At 39.5% G+C, this 17,148-nt stretch overlaps 1 protein-coding gene across 10 annotated transcripts in view; it reads right to left on the bottom strand.

The window, feature by feature from the left end:
• The window catches only part of NCOA7 (nuclear receptor coactivator 7), a 91,326-nt gene that overhangs the window by 61,056 nt on the left and 13,122 nt on the right, over positions 1-17,148 (bottom strand). For 7 of the 10 annotated variants that reach the window (XM_051613013.1, XM_051613018.1, XM_051613021.1 and 4 more), the window contains one exon: positions 5,409-5,540. In XM_051613013.1, coding sequence (XP_051468973.1) covers positions 5,409-5,458 — 50 coding nt within the window. In that variant the 5' untranslated portion in view covers positions 5,459-5,540. Of the gene's footprint in view, positions 1-5,408; positions 5,541-14,278; positions 14,407-14,771; positions 14,794-17,148 lie in introns of those variants that run through there. The other 3 variants (XM_051613014.1, XM_051613012.1, XM_051613017.1) reach the window with 2 other exon arrangements.

The raw sequence follows: 17,148 nt of genomic DNA on the forward strand, positions 1-17,148 counted from the left end.
TACTCATGTTGCTTGTCTGTGAAATTCTAGATATTCTTTTATGTCTGAAAACTGCAGCTGTTGCAAAGGACACCTGAAATGCTAATCTACACAGCAGCAGGCACAAAGTCTGCTAAAAACATTGAAACCCCTCACTTTTAAGTAACTGGAAGGCAAATCATGCTACTCTATGTTTCAGAAAATATTTTATGGCTTCTCTCAGCATGCAACACAGCAAAACAACTATCCTGCACATACACCCTTAAATAACAAAGCAAATAATATCCATTGCTCCCCATAAATCTGAAGTACTAATATCTTCAGCCCGTTCTTAGAAAAGAAAATGCCTCAAGCATCCATGTTATCAGTTGAAACAATACAAGTAAAATGCAATACTGCTTTAGTTTCAATAACAGGATTATGAGGTAATGTTTATATGTCTGGAAACAAAGCTAAGAGATTTCCATTACACAGATGAGCTGAAATGATGTATTATTTCCTAGAGTAATTTTTTAAAAATTAAGCATCTCCAGGATCTTGGCTTGGCTATTCTTCACGCCCAAGATAAATCTCCATGATGGTTTGTTTTAAAAACAACGTGTGGAAACTTTTCCTTTTAAAAGCAAAAAATAAATTATGGGTGCTACAGGAAACCTAAATAAACATCAACACTTTGGCTCAGCAGAGCATGAACAATTGCAAGGAGATGGCTGCTGGAGAAACAGTGATCTGAGGAGCACTCAACATCTGAAGCCTGTTATGTGAAAATACAGACTGCCAACAAGAAAAGCATGTAACAGCAAAACCTATGACAAAGTCTCATGTATAGGAAATACCCTAAAGAAAGTATGTTTGTGCATATATTCCCTGTCTGGGTTTCCCTCCTTCCTAGCCACCACTGATACCCTCCCTTTCCACACATTCCCTGTGTGCTCACTGCAGTTTTCTCATTTCATCACCTTCCTAATGTCTTAATAGCCACAGGAATTAAAAATAGAAACTTCACAAATACTGAATATAGGAACAAAACAGAACAAAGTCAGAAAAAAATTTCTAAATTAGATGCTTATAAACTTGTTAATTTGCAATAAACAAAAGAATGACTGAAGGAGTGACCACAGTGCATCAGACCCATGGTCCATACAAGCCAACATCCTGCCTTCCAACAGCAGCAGAGAGTAAGGACCAGGAAAAGAATGTAACAATATGACAAGAATATATGACTTCTCCAGTTAACCTTTCTAGACTCTGGCAGTTTACAGCTCAGTAACTATGTTCTAATGATTTCTACTGTCATGGGTTGTGAATGATTAAAAGGAAAGCTCAGGTTAGGTTGTAAACAACCAAAGTGACTGGAATGCTGTATACCATTTGTTGGATGTTTTTTTAGACTAATTTTTAGGCATTAAAAATAATTAGGAAAAGAAAAAAAGCTGTAAATCAGGGCTGGTAAAAAAAATAATGTAATTGTACTAAACATTCATGTATCTTTCTAAAACCTTGGTTTGAATGTACAAATCTTAATCTGTATGAATGGAAACTTAGGCATCTAAGACAAGAATCTAAATTAAAACATAGCATGAATTCCTTTGTTTCCCTTAAATATTCACATCATAAGGCAACACGAGGTGAACAGGTTGTACAACTGGCTGCAGGTTCTGACAGTATTATCAGCAATCTGGAGCAAAAGGGAGCGTCTGCCTACTCAGATGAGCATTGGACCATGTCCCAGACATCTATGTAGTTTTTTCAAACAAATGATGGTAACAAGACCAAAGTAAATTCAATAAACACAAAAGCATCCAAATCCCAGTAAGAATATTTTCCCTAATACACTCACTTCATATTTGACTTCAGAAATCTGGCTCTCAGCAGTGACCAAAAAAAGAGACTAAGAATTAAAATTTGTAACTCCCCTGGAAACTATTAAAAATCATTAAATGTAAATATAATTCTTATGGTTCATCTCTATACAGCATTCTTCAGCTTAAGGTCATCAGAACTTGGAGGTACAATTATTAATAAAATTAACATAAGCATCTTGGTTGACTTGTTGAAAACTAACATTTTTTTCAAATAAAGCACAATTTATTTGTACCAGAGGGCTACTTGACATAGCTCATAGATCACAGAAGTCTGGAAAATGCTGAGTAACTCAAAGTAAGGAAGGTAAGAGACAGAAAACTTGAAACTAAAAGAACTCTTTTAGTAAGTCTTTCGGAAAACTACTCAAACTTTTCCCTTAAGGTATCTCCTAGAACTTCCTGTGCAAATATATCCAGTATCACACAACAGTACATGCAAAGCAATTCCAGTTTCAAGATGTACAGTCACAGCTTCAGACTACCAATTCTATCCATGTGACATACATCACAAGTATTGGTAATTTATTTTTAAATTAAAATGTTAATAGCTCTTCATTTCACCAGGTGAAATACCTCTGAACTTGACACTATGCAATGGGCAGGGGAAAATGGAGAGGTTCTCAATTCTGTAAAGAGACAGGGAAGATAAAGGAAGCACAGGAAGAGGGAAACAGCAAGTTGTATCAGGGTTCAAAGGCATATAATCACAATAAAGCACCAAGTATCACAGTAGACTCAGGGACCCAACACACATAGATGTGCCATTGTACATCTATTTTACACTGTACCATTTATTTTTGGACCTGCTGGATACCAGGACAGACTTCACAGCAAGAGCAGAGTTCTTTGCAAGAGCAGGAGGAATATCAGTCCATTTGGGAGCTAGTGACACAGAAGTTAATAGAAGAGCCTAAAAACAAGGTTTGAAGAATTAGGCAAGAAAACTTAACTACACAGAATAGTCCTTAAGTAGGAGTAGCAGTCTTAAATAAGGACCTATTACATAAGAGAAATTTATGCTTGCATGCTACTCTTCTACTTCTTGCCTGCTGAACACCCACGAGCTGCAACATCTTATATGCATAAGGAATCTAAATTGGTCTTTTATAAGTTTTTCTAGGGATTTATATTTTGTTTGAAAAGTTACTTTTTTCATTTCTTGCCAACCAAGGCAAAAAATAAGCCCTTCAACAAAAAACACAGTGGGTAAAGGAGTATTTGGTAAGAAGCAAAAAAGTAGATTGTGAGGGTTTTATTTCAGCTTCAACTGCCATAGGGAGGAGAAGAGACCTGGGAAAAAAACGAGGCACTCAGATCATGAAGATCTGTAGTAGACAGATATAATGGCTGGGTGGGTCTCTTCTAGATAGAATTTTGAGATATTTTAAAGGATGTTTAAACCAGCTTATTTACAAGCCTAATTCGGGGGACAGATGCAGACAGTTATTTCATATTAATGCAGTTATTTCTTATTAATCTTGCTCCTCTTTGGAAGTTCAATGGCTGGTTTGTCAGCACATCATGAACACTATGCTAACCATTTCAAATAATTTGGGGTTCTCAAGCTAACCTTTCCTACAATTGCTAGCACAACCAGACACTGAGTGCCACCCCTACCAAAAACTGTCCACAAGGGGGTAAGATTACAGTAGCCTGGAGGCCAAAAGCCACCTTCTGACAGGAAGTCAGACATTTTGGGATGCTGGCAGGGCAGAGAGGCCACTGCTTGTCCTGCTGTTCATGCCCATATGCTCCCTTGCTCTGCCAGCAGAGTACTTGGGTTTCTGTTAGCAGATGAGAAAGTGCTAACTCCTCCTATTTTTCATGTAAGGCCTTTGTCCTTGTTAATACCACAATAACTCTTCCTCTCACATCAAAGAGCGAAGACGTCTATTAATTTTTTTTCATTAATATAGTCCACAAGGTAGCTATACAACATTTTACTTCTTTAGCATTGAATATTCATGTTTTCTCCTGCAGGAACTTTCTTCCCAGCCCTGGGTGGAGCAGAGCCTTTTTCCCCAACATACAACATAACTACATTTCTCCAAAGAGAAAGCAAGTTACCTGCCATTAACAGATGTCACAGATTCATAGAATCATAGAATCATTAAGGTTGGAAAATACCTTAAGATCATCAAGTCCAATCATCAGTCTTACACCCCTGTGACCCCTAAACCACGTCTATCCCTTTTTTGAACACCTCCAGGAAGCACCACCATCTCCCTCCAGGTGGTGCCTCCAACACCTCCCTGGGCAGCCTGTTCCAATGCCTCACCATTCTTTCAATGAAGAACTTGTTCCTAATATCCAGTCTGAACCCCACTACAACCTCCTTTCAGGTAGTTGTAGAGAGCAATGAGGTCTCCCCTCAGCCTTCTCTTCTCTAGGTTGAACAGTCCCAGCTCCCTCAGCCTCTCCTCGTAAGACCTGTTCTCCAGATCCCTAATCAGCCTAGCTGCCCTTCTCTGCACCCTCTCTAGCACCTTGATAACCTTCCTGTACTGCAGCACCCAAAACTGCACACAGTGCTCGAGGTGTGGCCTCACTAAGGCCGAGTAGAGGGCAGGATCACCTCACTGGTCCTGCTGGTCACATTATTCCTGATGCAGGCCAGGATGCTGTTGGCCTTCTTGGCTGCCTGGCTCATGTCCTTCACCACAAAACTTCCTCAAGTCTTTAGTACCCACTACATACCACCTGAACAGAAGTAAAGAAGTGCTGCAGCTTTTCCCTATGACTTCTAAGTGGTGGGACAGTCATATCTCTAGATGTCTGTAATGCACCAAAGCTCGGGTTTTAGTGCAGTTTCAATACTGCACTAGTGTGTGAATAGTGTGAAGAGAGTATATGCTTTTCCTCTTCATTGGTGCAGAAAGTATCTGAGTCAAAGGCATTTATATACTGACTTTCTCCCCCTCCCACACCCTGCAAAAGTGACAGAACTTTGGCTCTTCTTGTACATCACAGCTCAGAGATTATTAGACTTGCTAAATTAACAAAGATAAGTTATTAGGAAATCGATGTCATTTATTCCATAAAAATCACCGATCATTAATTCCAAATGATAAAAATGATTGACTGAAAAAAACATTGCTTTTCTTTATAAAGATTATGCAGGCAGCTTAACCTATCAGCATATAACTACCCTTTTTTAGGTGATATTATACTATGAGAAAATACTACTTAGTCCGTGCTTTATTTGAAATCAGGTAAGTTTTAGGTTTAGATATGTTTATGTTTTACATGTGCCTGTTTTTCTAAACACTCTTCAGGAACTAGATGCTGGAAGCTCAAATGCAGTGCAATTTGCAATGGAGTACCCAAGAACAGTTTTGTATTACAAATAACAATTATACTTTGAGTTTATCACCAATACCCAAAACGAAGAAAAATCATCACTCCAACATTAGGGACACAGTAAATAAAGCACTTTCTGCATACATAATGCAGCATGGTTTGCAGTTTCATTTATTCTTGAAAAAAATTGTAAAGCCTTGTGAAAAATGCAGAATAAGGAGTTCCATGTTTTAATCAACACTGAAGCAAACCCTGTAACCTTACCGAGCAAAATAGCCTTGTCTTCGCTCCTTCTTCTCTTCCTTGGTCTCCATTATGTACAGTCAAAAGGGCAAGGTGAGCAGCCAAGCGTGATGCTCTTTTTCCCCTCAGTACCTCATATCCAGGCAGAGTCTCCTGCATATAACATTTAAAAACAGGAAGTTCAGAAATCAACATGTTAACAGCACCTACAAAAAACAACTGATCCAGTGACAAAGCAGAGTAAAACTTTAACTAATCAAGGCTTGCCATGTGTTGTCCATTTAGTATACAATGAGAGAAAAGTGAATAAATGCACTCAGGCCAGTTTCTCCAGCAGAGAAAGAGGCATTGTGCAAAGCAGGTAACCCAGAAAGCAGCAGCGAGTTTTAAAACCCTGGAAGGATTAAAATATTTTGCAAGCTGTTAAATTGTTTATACCAAAACATCTTCCTGGTTTCATGTGTTTTATAGACAGGGGGATCAACAGAAGCTTTGGAAATATCCACTATAAACATTATAACCAGAAAGAACATCACATTCACTTGTAAAAATTCTGGAAAATAGTGACAAAGAAAGTTTTAAAACAATGTAAAGAAAAAAAAGTGATCTACATTATTTACACATTTGACTGTTGTGAACAATACAGAAGTTCAAACAAGTATACAGGGAAAAACCACAATGGACCTTCTGCTCTCCAGATAAATTAGTCACCTTGAGATAGACAGGACTAGGGAAGGTTTCCTGAGAACTTAAAAAAAAAAAAAAGAAGAGACTAGTAACACTGGCTTTTGAGACAGAAGTCACCACCTCATTGCAGAATGCTGTAATGAGGCACTTGGAAACCAGGAGTTGGGAATTTCAGAACTGCTTGGTAATTACTGCAATTAATGATATTCCACATCAATTGCTATCAAAATTCCTGCCAAGACATTCTACCTTCTTCTCCTCTCCAACACACATTCAGCCTACCCTGATGATAGCTTTAGTACATACACAAAGTAAGTTAACTTCTTAAGAGTTCTTATCAGTATTCAAGACTAAAATTCAAACCAGAAGTTACTACTAAACATTTAGTGGAATGGGCTGTATAATAAAGAAATGAAAGCCACATAAATTATGATTCATAGCAAAAGAAGAGAAATCCCTCTAGGACCTAATCAGTTCCCACTACTTCCCCTTGCATTAAAAGATCATAAGCTACAAACTGTCAGATGTAAACAGAAGAGATAATACAGTAAAAATAGACTAATCTACTTGAAAAGCCAAAGAACATATCATGCTACATTTTATCAGAAATATTTGCCATAATTTACTTTCCACGTTAATGGACACGCTTTAAATGTTAAATTTGACCATAACATTTTTTGGCTTTATAAATAGGATAGTATTTTATCTCTGTAAGTTAGTGCATGTTGCAGCCTTCAGCCAGACACAAAAAAAACTACAGGACAGTAGGATAAGAATAGCATCAAAACAAGTTGTCCTGCTTGGATGTCCAATCTATATGAAGATATCACATAATGCCTGGGAACTCCAATGTAGCCTTATCTTCCCTGTTGGGGCGTGTCCTTGGATCTTCAGAGGATCAAAAACGGTGGCTTAGTTAGCCCTGTATTTAAATTACAATAAATCTTTCAAAGCAACTACAACCTCTATAGCAAACTACAAAGAGATCAGCAAAAGAGGAACCACAGGAACAGCCTGCTTTGCCTTCTACACACTCTGCAATGCAGGCACAGCAGCACTGACAGGCCAGAGTCCAGTTGCACGTTGACACCAAGAACTATCAAATAAGCATGGAGGACCAAGGTAACACTTAACACATGACCATCAGCACAGCAGCCCCTTGGGAATAGGAAGTGGGAAGCAGGGAGAGTCCCTCTCACCTCACCGTACCATGATCAGCTGGGATGAATGGAGGGAACTGAGATCTGTCCTCAGGGCCTCACCCTATGCAACAGTCAGCAGTAAGCTCCTTCCTCTTCCTCTCCCATGACCAAGCAACCCCACCCAGAGGGATACCAGCCCTGCTCCAGCATAGTGCTGGCAGATGAAGGGAGTGCCACTACACAGGGATCCAGGAGGAGAAAGCCCTGCCTGCCCACAGCCTGGTCATGCCCAGCACTAAAGCAGCCACCTGATGCTTTGGCAAAGGGGGCAGGAAGAGAGAGAAGGTAGGGCTCGAGCCCAGACCTAACCACAGATGCTGCAGAAGGTGCCAGCCAGCACCAACCCAGCATGGCATTGCTTGGCTTGCCAAGTCTAAGTTTTGCTTTTGCTTTCATCCACAAGGTAACAATGAAAACTCGGATATGGAGCCTTTTCTTCCCATGTCAACCAAACGCAACTCCAAATCTTTTTAACAGTGAGGGGGAATAACACAAAAAAATTAAGTAATTATATTCAGAACAGACGGTCACTCAGAAAATTGGAATGTTATCCATAGACCAGAAGTAACAAAGGCATTCAGGGGATTTTTTTTTTTTTAATTTTGCTGATAAAAATATGCAGGGATCTGATATCCAGTCACCAATTAATGAAAATTTTCACAATAATTTAACATCAGGTTCCACGCTGTTGACTTAAAACTTGGTTAGCCCGCCTTCTTTGAAGAAACAAAGGTGGTGTTCTAGAAAGGAATATTTAAGGCTGAAAATAATCCTTTGGAAATGTAGTACTAGGTAAAGCAACTTGATTAGGAGTGCAGACTTCATAACCTCTGAGTTTACCCTTGTTGGGAATTTTTCATGCACTAGTTAGCTTTAGGGGAGAAAAAAAAATAGCCTGAAAGCTAAGAGGACCACAGCATTACCTGCAGCAATTGCTACTTCTAGTCCTTTTCAGTTTTCAGCTCTCTAAGCAGTAACAGTAGAGAAGGCATGTTTACTTTATAGGCTGTCACTGACATTTTAAAGTTACATCAAAAAAGCAGCCTACTCCACACTTTTCCCTGCCTGTCCTTGATATCTCCCAAGAAAGAAATGCCATGTACTCTTTATTAATATTAACTGCTTTAAAAGTTATTAAGGATATATTATTAAAATCAATCTTGGTTTCTTGGTAGCTTATTTTTGGCAGAGACAAAGATTGAATCAGGAAGACTACTAAAAATGTGCATATTTGGGGGATATTTATATACTGGGAGACACATTATCTCACTCATGTATTATGAGTACAGAACAACTTCAAATGATGACAAAGCTGATTCCACAGAAATTTCAGACTCAGTTTAACCCTTCCTACGCTTACCTAAAACAGACAGGGAAAGCTTATATTACATGTCTAGAGCAACACTAAGTATTTTATTAGATGCATTTGAGAGGAAAGATATTCCTGAAGGACAAATAATGCATTTAAGTGAGGATGCTGCTAAGAATCTGCCACTCTCCAAACTTAGCCAATGTCAGCAACTAAAGTATTAAGAAAAGAACAAAATATATAAAAACATACTCTACTTTTTGCTTTTGTCCTGTTTCTCATTTATATTAGCACAGTATTGGATACTTGCTTTGTGTGCTTAGGCTTGCTGCCAGGGAGTTTTGGGGATGCTACTGGGAGTTAGTAATGAGGGTGGGAATGCTTCATCAAGGCCACAGAAAAAAATAATAAATAAACATAATAAATAAATTAAAAAAATAAAATCACAGGAACAGACTGACCTCCTGACTCGGAGCACCCACAGCATTGTAACTGCCACCACTTTCCCAAGACCTCCAGGATGCTGCTTCCAGCTACTGCTGCCTGCTTTGCCACCTAGCACTGCAGCCTCCTGAGATGCCACATTCAAGGCAGCAGAAGAGGAAGACAGTCTTAAGTGTAAGGATAAACAAAGGGAAAGGGAACTGTACTTTTTGAGGGGAACATTAAAAATAAACACATGAACAGAGCTACCTAAGACCCCTAAAGCCTTTGATTTTATTATTATTTTTTTTTTTAATTTTTAAGTTTTTCCACTTCTCAGGCAGGAAGAATAGTATACCTTGCTGCTTGTGGTTTAGGTAGTTTACACTTACAAGAGTCAACAAAAGGACTTGCTTGCTGCACTCAGGGATAAGCACCCAGAAATCCTGTTTGCTGGCTCTAAAGCATCAACAATCAATCCTCCAGTTGTAAGCATTACTTTCCAGAACTCTGCACAAGAACAACAGCACATTCAACAGCACCAGCAATGTAGAAGCCAATGAAGTATCTGATTATTTTTAAAACATCCAATAGACCTGTTAGCTTGTCTCTGGACATCTGTGCCCACTGCAAGTCCTGGGAAGACATACTGAGAAAAAAAACCCTGCAAGATCATGCAATTCTCGAGACATATTTTCATGACCCCATAGTCAGTATCTCTTGGTAAGAAAATGCAGCAATTCCTTACTTTGCAAATGGAGAACTGAAGTACATGAAGCACTTCCACACACTCAAATGAGAGTGGAAGAGCAACATGTGCAAGTATCCTCCCAATAGCTTTAATCCAACCAGTCTCAATATGCAGTAGAAATGAGAACAAGGGAGGAGACCACTTTGACAAGGAGGCAGATATTATTTTCTGTGCAAAATGTGAACTGACAAACTTTGAAGATCCATAGCACAGTCTCACCTTTTTTTTTGCTCTGCAGGCATACACATAGAAATGAAAGCTCAGATCCACAAAAGGAAATAAAAAGTCTGACCCCTCTGAAGATCTAGGTTTAAATGGCTCTCTCAGCTCCTTTGGGAAGTATATAAAAAAGCAATGAATTGACCTTAGGGAAACCAAGTCAAGGGTAGTATTCTGTACCTCAGCAGGGAACCCACAAGGCATGCAATGCTCGCAGCAATCATACTGTGAAAAACAAGGAGGGGAGGTGACAGGCCTAACACAGTTTTTCCACAAGTAAGAAGGCAGAGGAGATTAAGGCAGAAGGCTAGCAATGAGACAGCCAAGCATACCTGGTCACGCCAAGGATGTAACAGGGAGACCCCCCTGTGCCACAGGAACAGGATGGTGCCCAAACACACCATGTAGATCTCACCTGCTTCCTGGTGCAGTTTCCCCCACAATAATAGTTTTTTGGTTTTGCTTCTCTCTTTTACCTCTTGCCCCTGCGACTACAAACACCACACACATCTGCTCACACCCCTGCACACTCCGTTGCTTCTATCTGCTGCAATAGGAACATTCAAATGTTACCTTCGGTCATTCTCAGACAAGAAGCACTACTAACAATTCTGCTTAGATCTGCAACTCTGAAGCAAAGTGCCTTCTCACAAATAACAAGCCTTGGTATATATGCCAACTCTGAACCCTAAAACAAAAAACCATGAGAGATGACAAGGTTTACAAGTCAGTATTGAGAAAAAAAAAAAAAAAAAAAAAGGAAGATACGTATGTAGTATTTCAAAAGCAGTATTAAAAATGTCTATCAAGCTGGCAGAACAAGAAATCGTAGAACAAATTACAGACAGAGGGGAGGCATTTTCAGTGTATTAGATCTGAAAGTAAACCCTTGAGATTGCTACCTGCACCTTTGGTGAGCCCAAAGCAGTTTCCAGAGCACTGTGGAGATGCAAACAGACACAAACACACAATGACAAGGCTGCAGCACAGCACACCTTTAAGCATATGGCAACAGAAACAGGTTAACACAGGAGACACATGATACTTTGCTACTGGTCATATAAATACATGATTATGCATCACAAGTCAAAGCCCTAATATCAACTTTAGCATTTGTAACAGACATCCCATTTTTAGCAACAGGAAGGTGAAAGCACATTAGCACCTTAAGATAAATGCTAAACTTTGCACTGTTACATTAATGCTTCACTGACTGGACTAACCAGGCTGAGTGTTACTGCCTTCATATTCTGCTAGTGTATTTCATTTGGTGCAGTAGTAAAGGTAAAAGTTTCAGAATAAATACTACAAGACGAAAGGTAACAGAAATGTACTGCCAGAAAAGAGGAGAGTAAGCCACAACTCTCAGGTAGAATGACCTAGCTAAAAGTGAGACTGGAAGCCTTCTGGAAAGCACTAGCACACGCCAATGAAGCACAGCACAGATTAATCATGCTAAATTAGATTAGGAAGAGTGGACAATAAATATTTTATTCTAAAACTATCTTAGGATAAATATGGAATTATTTAAATACACTTATATTGTTCTATTATAATTACCATGTAAAGTGTAATGTTATTTCTAAAACATTAATAAGCTCTATAAAGACGTTCCAGTCCGTTATACATAACTGAATGGTGCTAAAGTAATCTAGGAGTTTCTCCACTTCAGCGAAGTTGACGTTGATGACTCAACCCTTACTTAGGTGAGTAACCCTTATTTATGCACACAACTCCACTGACCTTTTATTAAGACTGTCAGGTTTCTTTTAACACTCTTAAAATTCCCAAGTAAGAAAAATGCAAAAATTAAGAGACTGAAAATAAATTTGTATGCAAAATCCACTTTCGGACTTCTTGTTCAGATTTAACACAGATCAACATCACAATTTCTCTATCTCCAAATGGAGCCAGAGAGAGAGAGAGAGATATTCCATGTGCCTGTTGCACCCTGTGGGCTCTCAAGGACAGCAGAGATAAGACAGGCAAAAGAAACACTCTTGGCTCTTGAGGAATTGGCTGCAATGTTTAGAAGGTTATTATACTCACAATAGAGGTGCAGTAAGCTAATGGTCCAAGCATTTTCATTCCAAACTAATACATTAAGAACAGGCTAAGCTTAGATCTTTGACCTGCAACTCATCAACTGAATCTGCAACAGCCTGTTCACATGAACAAAGTTCAACTGAAATAAATGAGAATCAATGTAACAGAAACATTTCTGACTTAGAAACAGAAGAACAATAACAAAAATTAATTCAGCTCCAGTGGACTCCCCAGCCAAATTATTTCTACTTTGTTTGAGAGGGAACTTTTTACTCATTAACTCAGGTTTTCACATTTCACACAGAATAAGGGGAAGCAAAAGAGCTATCAGAAATTCCACACCATCAGTGATGGTTGTCATGAGAGAAAAACACCCAGATTTAATCTTCCCTCACTGGCAGCTCAACATCACCAGATGCGTTTCCATAAGAAACAAATGTAATTTACTGTGTTATTCAGCTGTGCTTCCTAGACAGAAACCAGTTACAAAACACCATGTAAACTATTAACAGGTAGAGTGCTATGCCATACCAAATGTCCAAGTATACTGCTGTTTGAAATCAGGCCACTGGGGAAGATTTTAATTTTTAGGTCAACAAGAACACTGCTGCAGAGTTTTTGTTTGTTTGTTTTTAAATAACACCTTTATTTTCTTGTATAATCTGTTTTCACCTACCTGGGTTCAAGTAAGTGTCAAGCCCAAGCCTTCTGAACCCCCAGCCTCTCAAGCTCACATTGTACCGGTACACGTAGTACAAGGAGTCTAAATACCAAATCCTGTATCTTTATGGACTATTGACAGAAAACACTGGTCACTCCCAACCAAATATTGTAACAAAAGGTACAAAGCAGCAGGGAAAGATTAGCATTTAGATAAACAGAATTTTGTAGCCACTGAAATAAAGAAAACTTCATACATATAAACAACATTAACACTCTAGAACTTGCAGATGCCAGTTCCAGTTAACTGAGATTCCACAAAATTTTAGCTACTATTATTTAACAAGCTAAGCCTTTCAAACAGTCCTCATCAAGAATATAGCTTTCATTTCATAAGTGAGAGACTGAGATACAAAAACGTCATCCTGCAACATTATTAAAAAGCCACAGATCCTGTAACTGCAAGGCAAACGGCTTATCCTTTCTGCTCTTCTTTCCTGGGACACCCATTGAATGAAATCAAGCCTGCGCTTATGCCACATACGAAGGCATTTCTATCACAATTTATGTTGCATTTCTCAGTCAGATCCTAAACTGATGTACAGCATCGCAATTCCCTCACCACAGAACAAGAGAACAATGGGGTTTACCATATCCGGAGAGGATAACACAGATGTCAGTATTATCTTACCTCTCCCTGGAGCAATCAGGCATACACACACAGAGGACTTTTATGCCTGTGTTTAGCAGCGTTCAATTGAAATACTAAGTATTTGCAGTTTTCTAAAAAATGAAAACTGATGAACATTTAATACATCATTTAGCCAATCCCCTTAAGACTACCTTGCTGATTTGGCAGTTGACACCAGTATCTTCCTGCTCATAATCACTAGTTCTATGACCTGTTTAGAAACGTACCAAGAAAGCCTGCATATCTGTTTTGACAAGGTCAAAACACACACACAGATAACCAAACAGAGCCAATGAGTTACGGATTTTCTACCAATGGTTTCTAAGGGATATGACCAAAATCCTCCTTAGTCTCCTCTCTGAACCAAGCAAAAGGACAGAAGTACTGGACAGGATGTCACTCCATCCTCACCACTCCTGCCTACACAGCAGGGTGTTACTAGAGCAAGCCAGGTAGCAAGTGAAATCAGCCTGAAGCCACCTCCATGCCAGGCAAGCAACCATAAGAACTGCCCAAAGTGCCATACACAGAATGCTGTTAAGGGCTATTGGATCCACAGTGTCACATACCCCAGATCCAGCCATACGCCCGAGTTGCTCCTATTAATTAGCTTACATGGGGCTTGAGCAGGATTTGCACAGCACCACTGCAGACAGATGCGCAGCTGAAGTCCCTTGGTGATCAAGGGGACCTTGCCAGCCAAAGTGCCAAGCCAAAGAAACTGGACATTCACTCGCCTCTCTCAGGCTGTTAAAATACATTCACCCAGCAAGGAGTGTCCCGAATGGGGAAAGATAGCAGATGAGACATAGTTTGAAGTATTACTGCTCTTTGCCTTCTTCCCTTTCACCTGCTTCAGCTGTTTGCTAACACTCCTCCAGCCAAAACTGCCACACAAATTACCTGGAGCAGTAAGCAGAAGTGGTTCTGGATCTGAAGTTCTGTTTAAATCTTGCCATGCCACTCAGACTCACTCTCAGCAGGCCTTGCTGCACACAGCCGAACTGCAAGCTCACCCACAGAAGTCAGACCTGCAGCAGAAAGCTTGGTCAAAGAACCATCAACCTAACTCCTTGAGAGGCAACTTCATTCATTGGGCCTCAGCAACTGCACACTTTGAGAGATGAGTGCTGCTGAGAACTATGGTCAGCACTCATGAGAAACAGGCTACGAATGACAAACACATGTTCTCAGCTTCACTTTTCAGCTTCACTTCTCAGCTTCACTTCACTCCACTCTCACTTCTCAGCTCTTTTCCAAAGACACAATACAGATATTTATACAAAACATAAATATAGAAAGAGACAGGTGTTTAAAAAAGTCACTTAAACCACAAAGATTCAGCTTGAAGCTTGATACAAATACCCACCTATACCGTAAATCGCCTTCTACTTACCATTAGTTTAGGTCCCAAAATGCTTCAGCATAAAGTTAGGTTTGTATTTGTAAATATTCCCATTTTATTCCATGGGACTTGGTTAACACGTTCTTAACGCTTTACCAAACAAGGTCAGCAACAAGAAAGTCTTAAAATATTAATAAACCCATCAATCTAACAGGAAGTATTAGAACTGGTCACTATTTTTTAGGTCAAGTGCAGTTCCAACAATATTCATAATCACGCTGTTAAAATTACTAGAAACTTTTCTAATTTCCAAACCCATAATTTTCAAGTTTTTAGAAAAAGACCCTCAAATTAACAGTCCACTGACACTACACTGTGAAAGATTAAAATTTAAATATTTTCTTACTTGAAAAAGCAACTCAAGACACAAGAACTACTTCAAGGGAAAATTAAGCTTCATTTTAAGTTTCAGCTCAACATCCCTTTTTTCCATCGACCCTGACTCAGGCCAATTCCAGGCCATGGCTTTTTCTTTGTTATCCATCTCCCAGCTGAGAAGCAACGCAGCTGAGGAGCAGGGGGGAGAAAGGAGTCTCACAGTAATGCAATGCAAATGTTTTCCTATCTACAACACCGTTAACAGAACTAAAATGCCAGGTTTCCATAGCAACCTTAGCTGTGCCACACTGCATACAGTGTACATTAAGTAACACACCGAGCAGTTTAATTGTAACAGCAAATCCTGTAAATCTGTAATGTACAAAATTAACACTGGAAACCTTGTTTATTTTTCAATTCCTTAACCTGCAATATTTACTGCATTACAGTCTGTTGAGTGTGACCTTGTATTACACCAGCACACGCAGCTTCGCAGGTGCTCAGATGTTGGCAGCATTAGGTGCATAAAATTACAACCAACAGTAGATCGTACCCTCTACCCACTCTGAAGCCTGTTTTAAAAGCAGCAGTGTCTCTTAATTACTTCCTTCCTCCTTGCCAAAATCTTGATAGGTATTGTGTAGGGAGCGATTTAGTTCTTTTGCTTTTCTGAAACAGCCTTAGAACCTTTATTATCTTACCATTCTTCCTTCCTCCATCTCCACATTCCTCTACAGCACTATGCACAGTTCCTCCAGTGCTGCTTTTTCATGGACATCATATCAGCCACATCACCCTGTACCACAACTTCGCTGAGCTCTCTACTCATGTACCAAGTGCATCCAGAGGGACTACTTGCTTATATGAGTTATGCATGTAATATCTAAGCACACCTTGGCAGAACTGGGGCCCACAGATGAAAGCTGCTAACTTCCTATTCACCACAAATTATGCCTGACAGAGCTGATAATGGTGTTTCAGATTGCCCAGCACTTTTCAAACAAAACCATGCCTTGACCTGTTTACAGCTACATCAAAGTCACTGCCTGCTCCTCCTCAAGTTGAAGCCAGCCAATACAGTAACTTATTGACGACTTTTGGTGGTTTTTTGGAGGGGCTGTAGTGCTTCCCATTTTGATGTTAAAACCTGAAATATGGCAAAGCAAATCAGACCTTTTCATAGTTGCTCTGAAAACCTAACTGAACTGGGTAGAGACCTACACCTTTGAAAAAGTAAGGAAAGGAACTTAGAGCTACCCCATCTGGGTGCATTCATAATTTGTAGTTTAAAAGGATAGACATGTTACCTGTGGGAAGTGTATTACCCCAGAGTTAGATTCATGTTCTTATCCATAACTATGACAAGACCGGGGATTAAAATGCACACTTCCAATCTTGACCACATGGCTGGGTTAACCCAATGAACAAGTAGTGCCTGGCACCAACTTCCACAGGTCAAAATTGCTTTTCTGAGCTATCATAGAATCACAGAATGGTTTGAATTGGAAGACATTTTAAAAGATCATCTAGATCCAAACCCTCTGCATGGGCAGGGACAAGTCCCACTAGATCAGGTTGCTCAGAGCCCCATCCAGCCAGGCCTTGAACACTCCCAGGGGTGGGGCTTCTGCAAATTCCCTGGACTACCTGTGCCAGTGTCTGACCACCCTCACACTAAAGAATTTCTTCCTAATGTCTTTCTAATGTAATGGGCAGTTTGCACAAGCCCACTTCTCAAGCCTGTCAAGATAACTCTGGATGATTTTTGTTTTGTTGTTTGTTATTTTTTTTAATTTGGACTTGTCCTCTGAGTATGTAGAGTGGAAATTTACATTTATTAACCTAGTAAATTGTGGCAATTAATTAGAGATCAGTTCCCAGTAAGTATAATACAGAATGCTGGCAGAATAATAGCAAACACAGTGCATGTCAGCACAGTGCTGTAAATAAAATTTCTGCTTGCTGGATTCAGTGAAGTAAAAAGAAAAAAAAAAAAATAGAGAAGCAGAAAGAAAGAGATGTTTCAAGGCCAAATAAAGTAAATTCCAAT

This window comes from Apus apus, chromosome 3, assembly GCF_020740795.1.
Source record: "Apus apus isolate bApuApu2 chromosome 3, bApuApu2.pri.cur, whole genome shotgun sequence".
NCBI lineage: Eukaryota > Metazoa > Chordata > Aves > Apodiformes > Apodidae > Apus > Apus apus.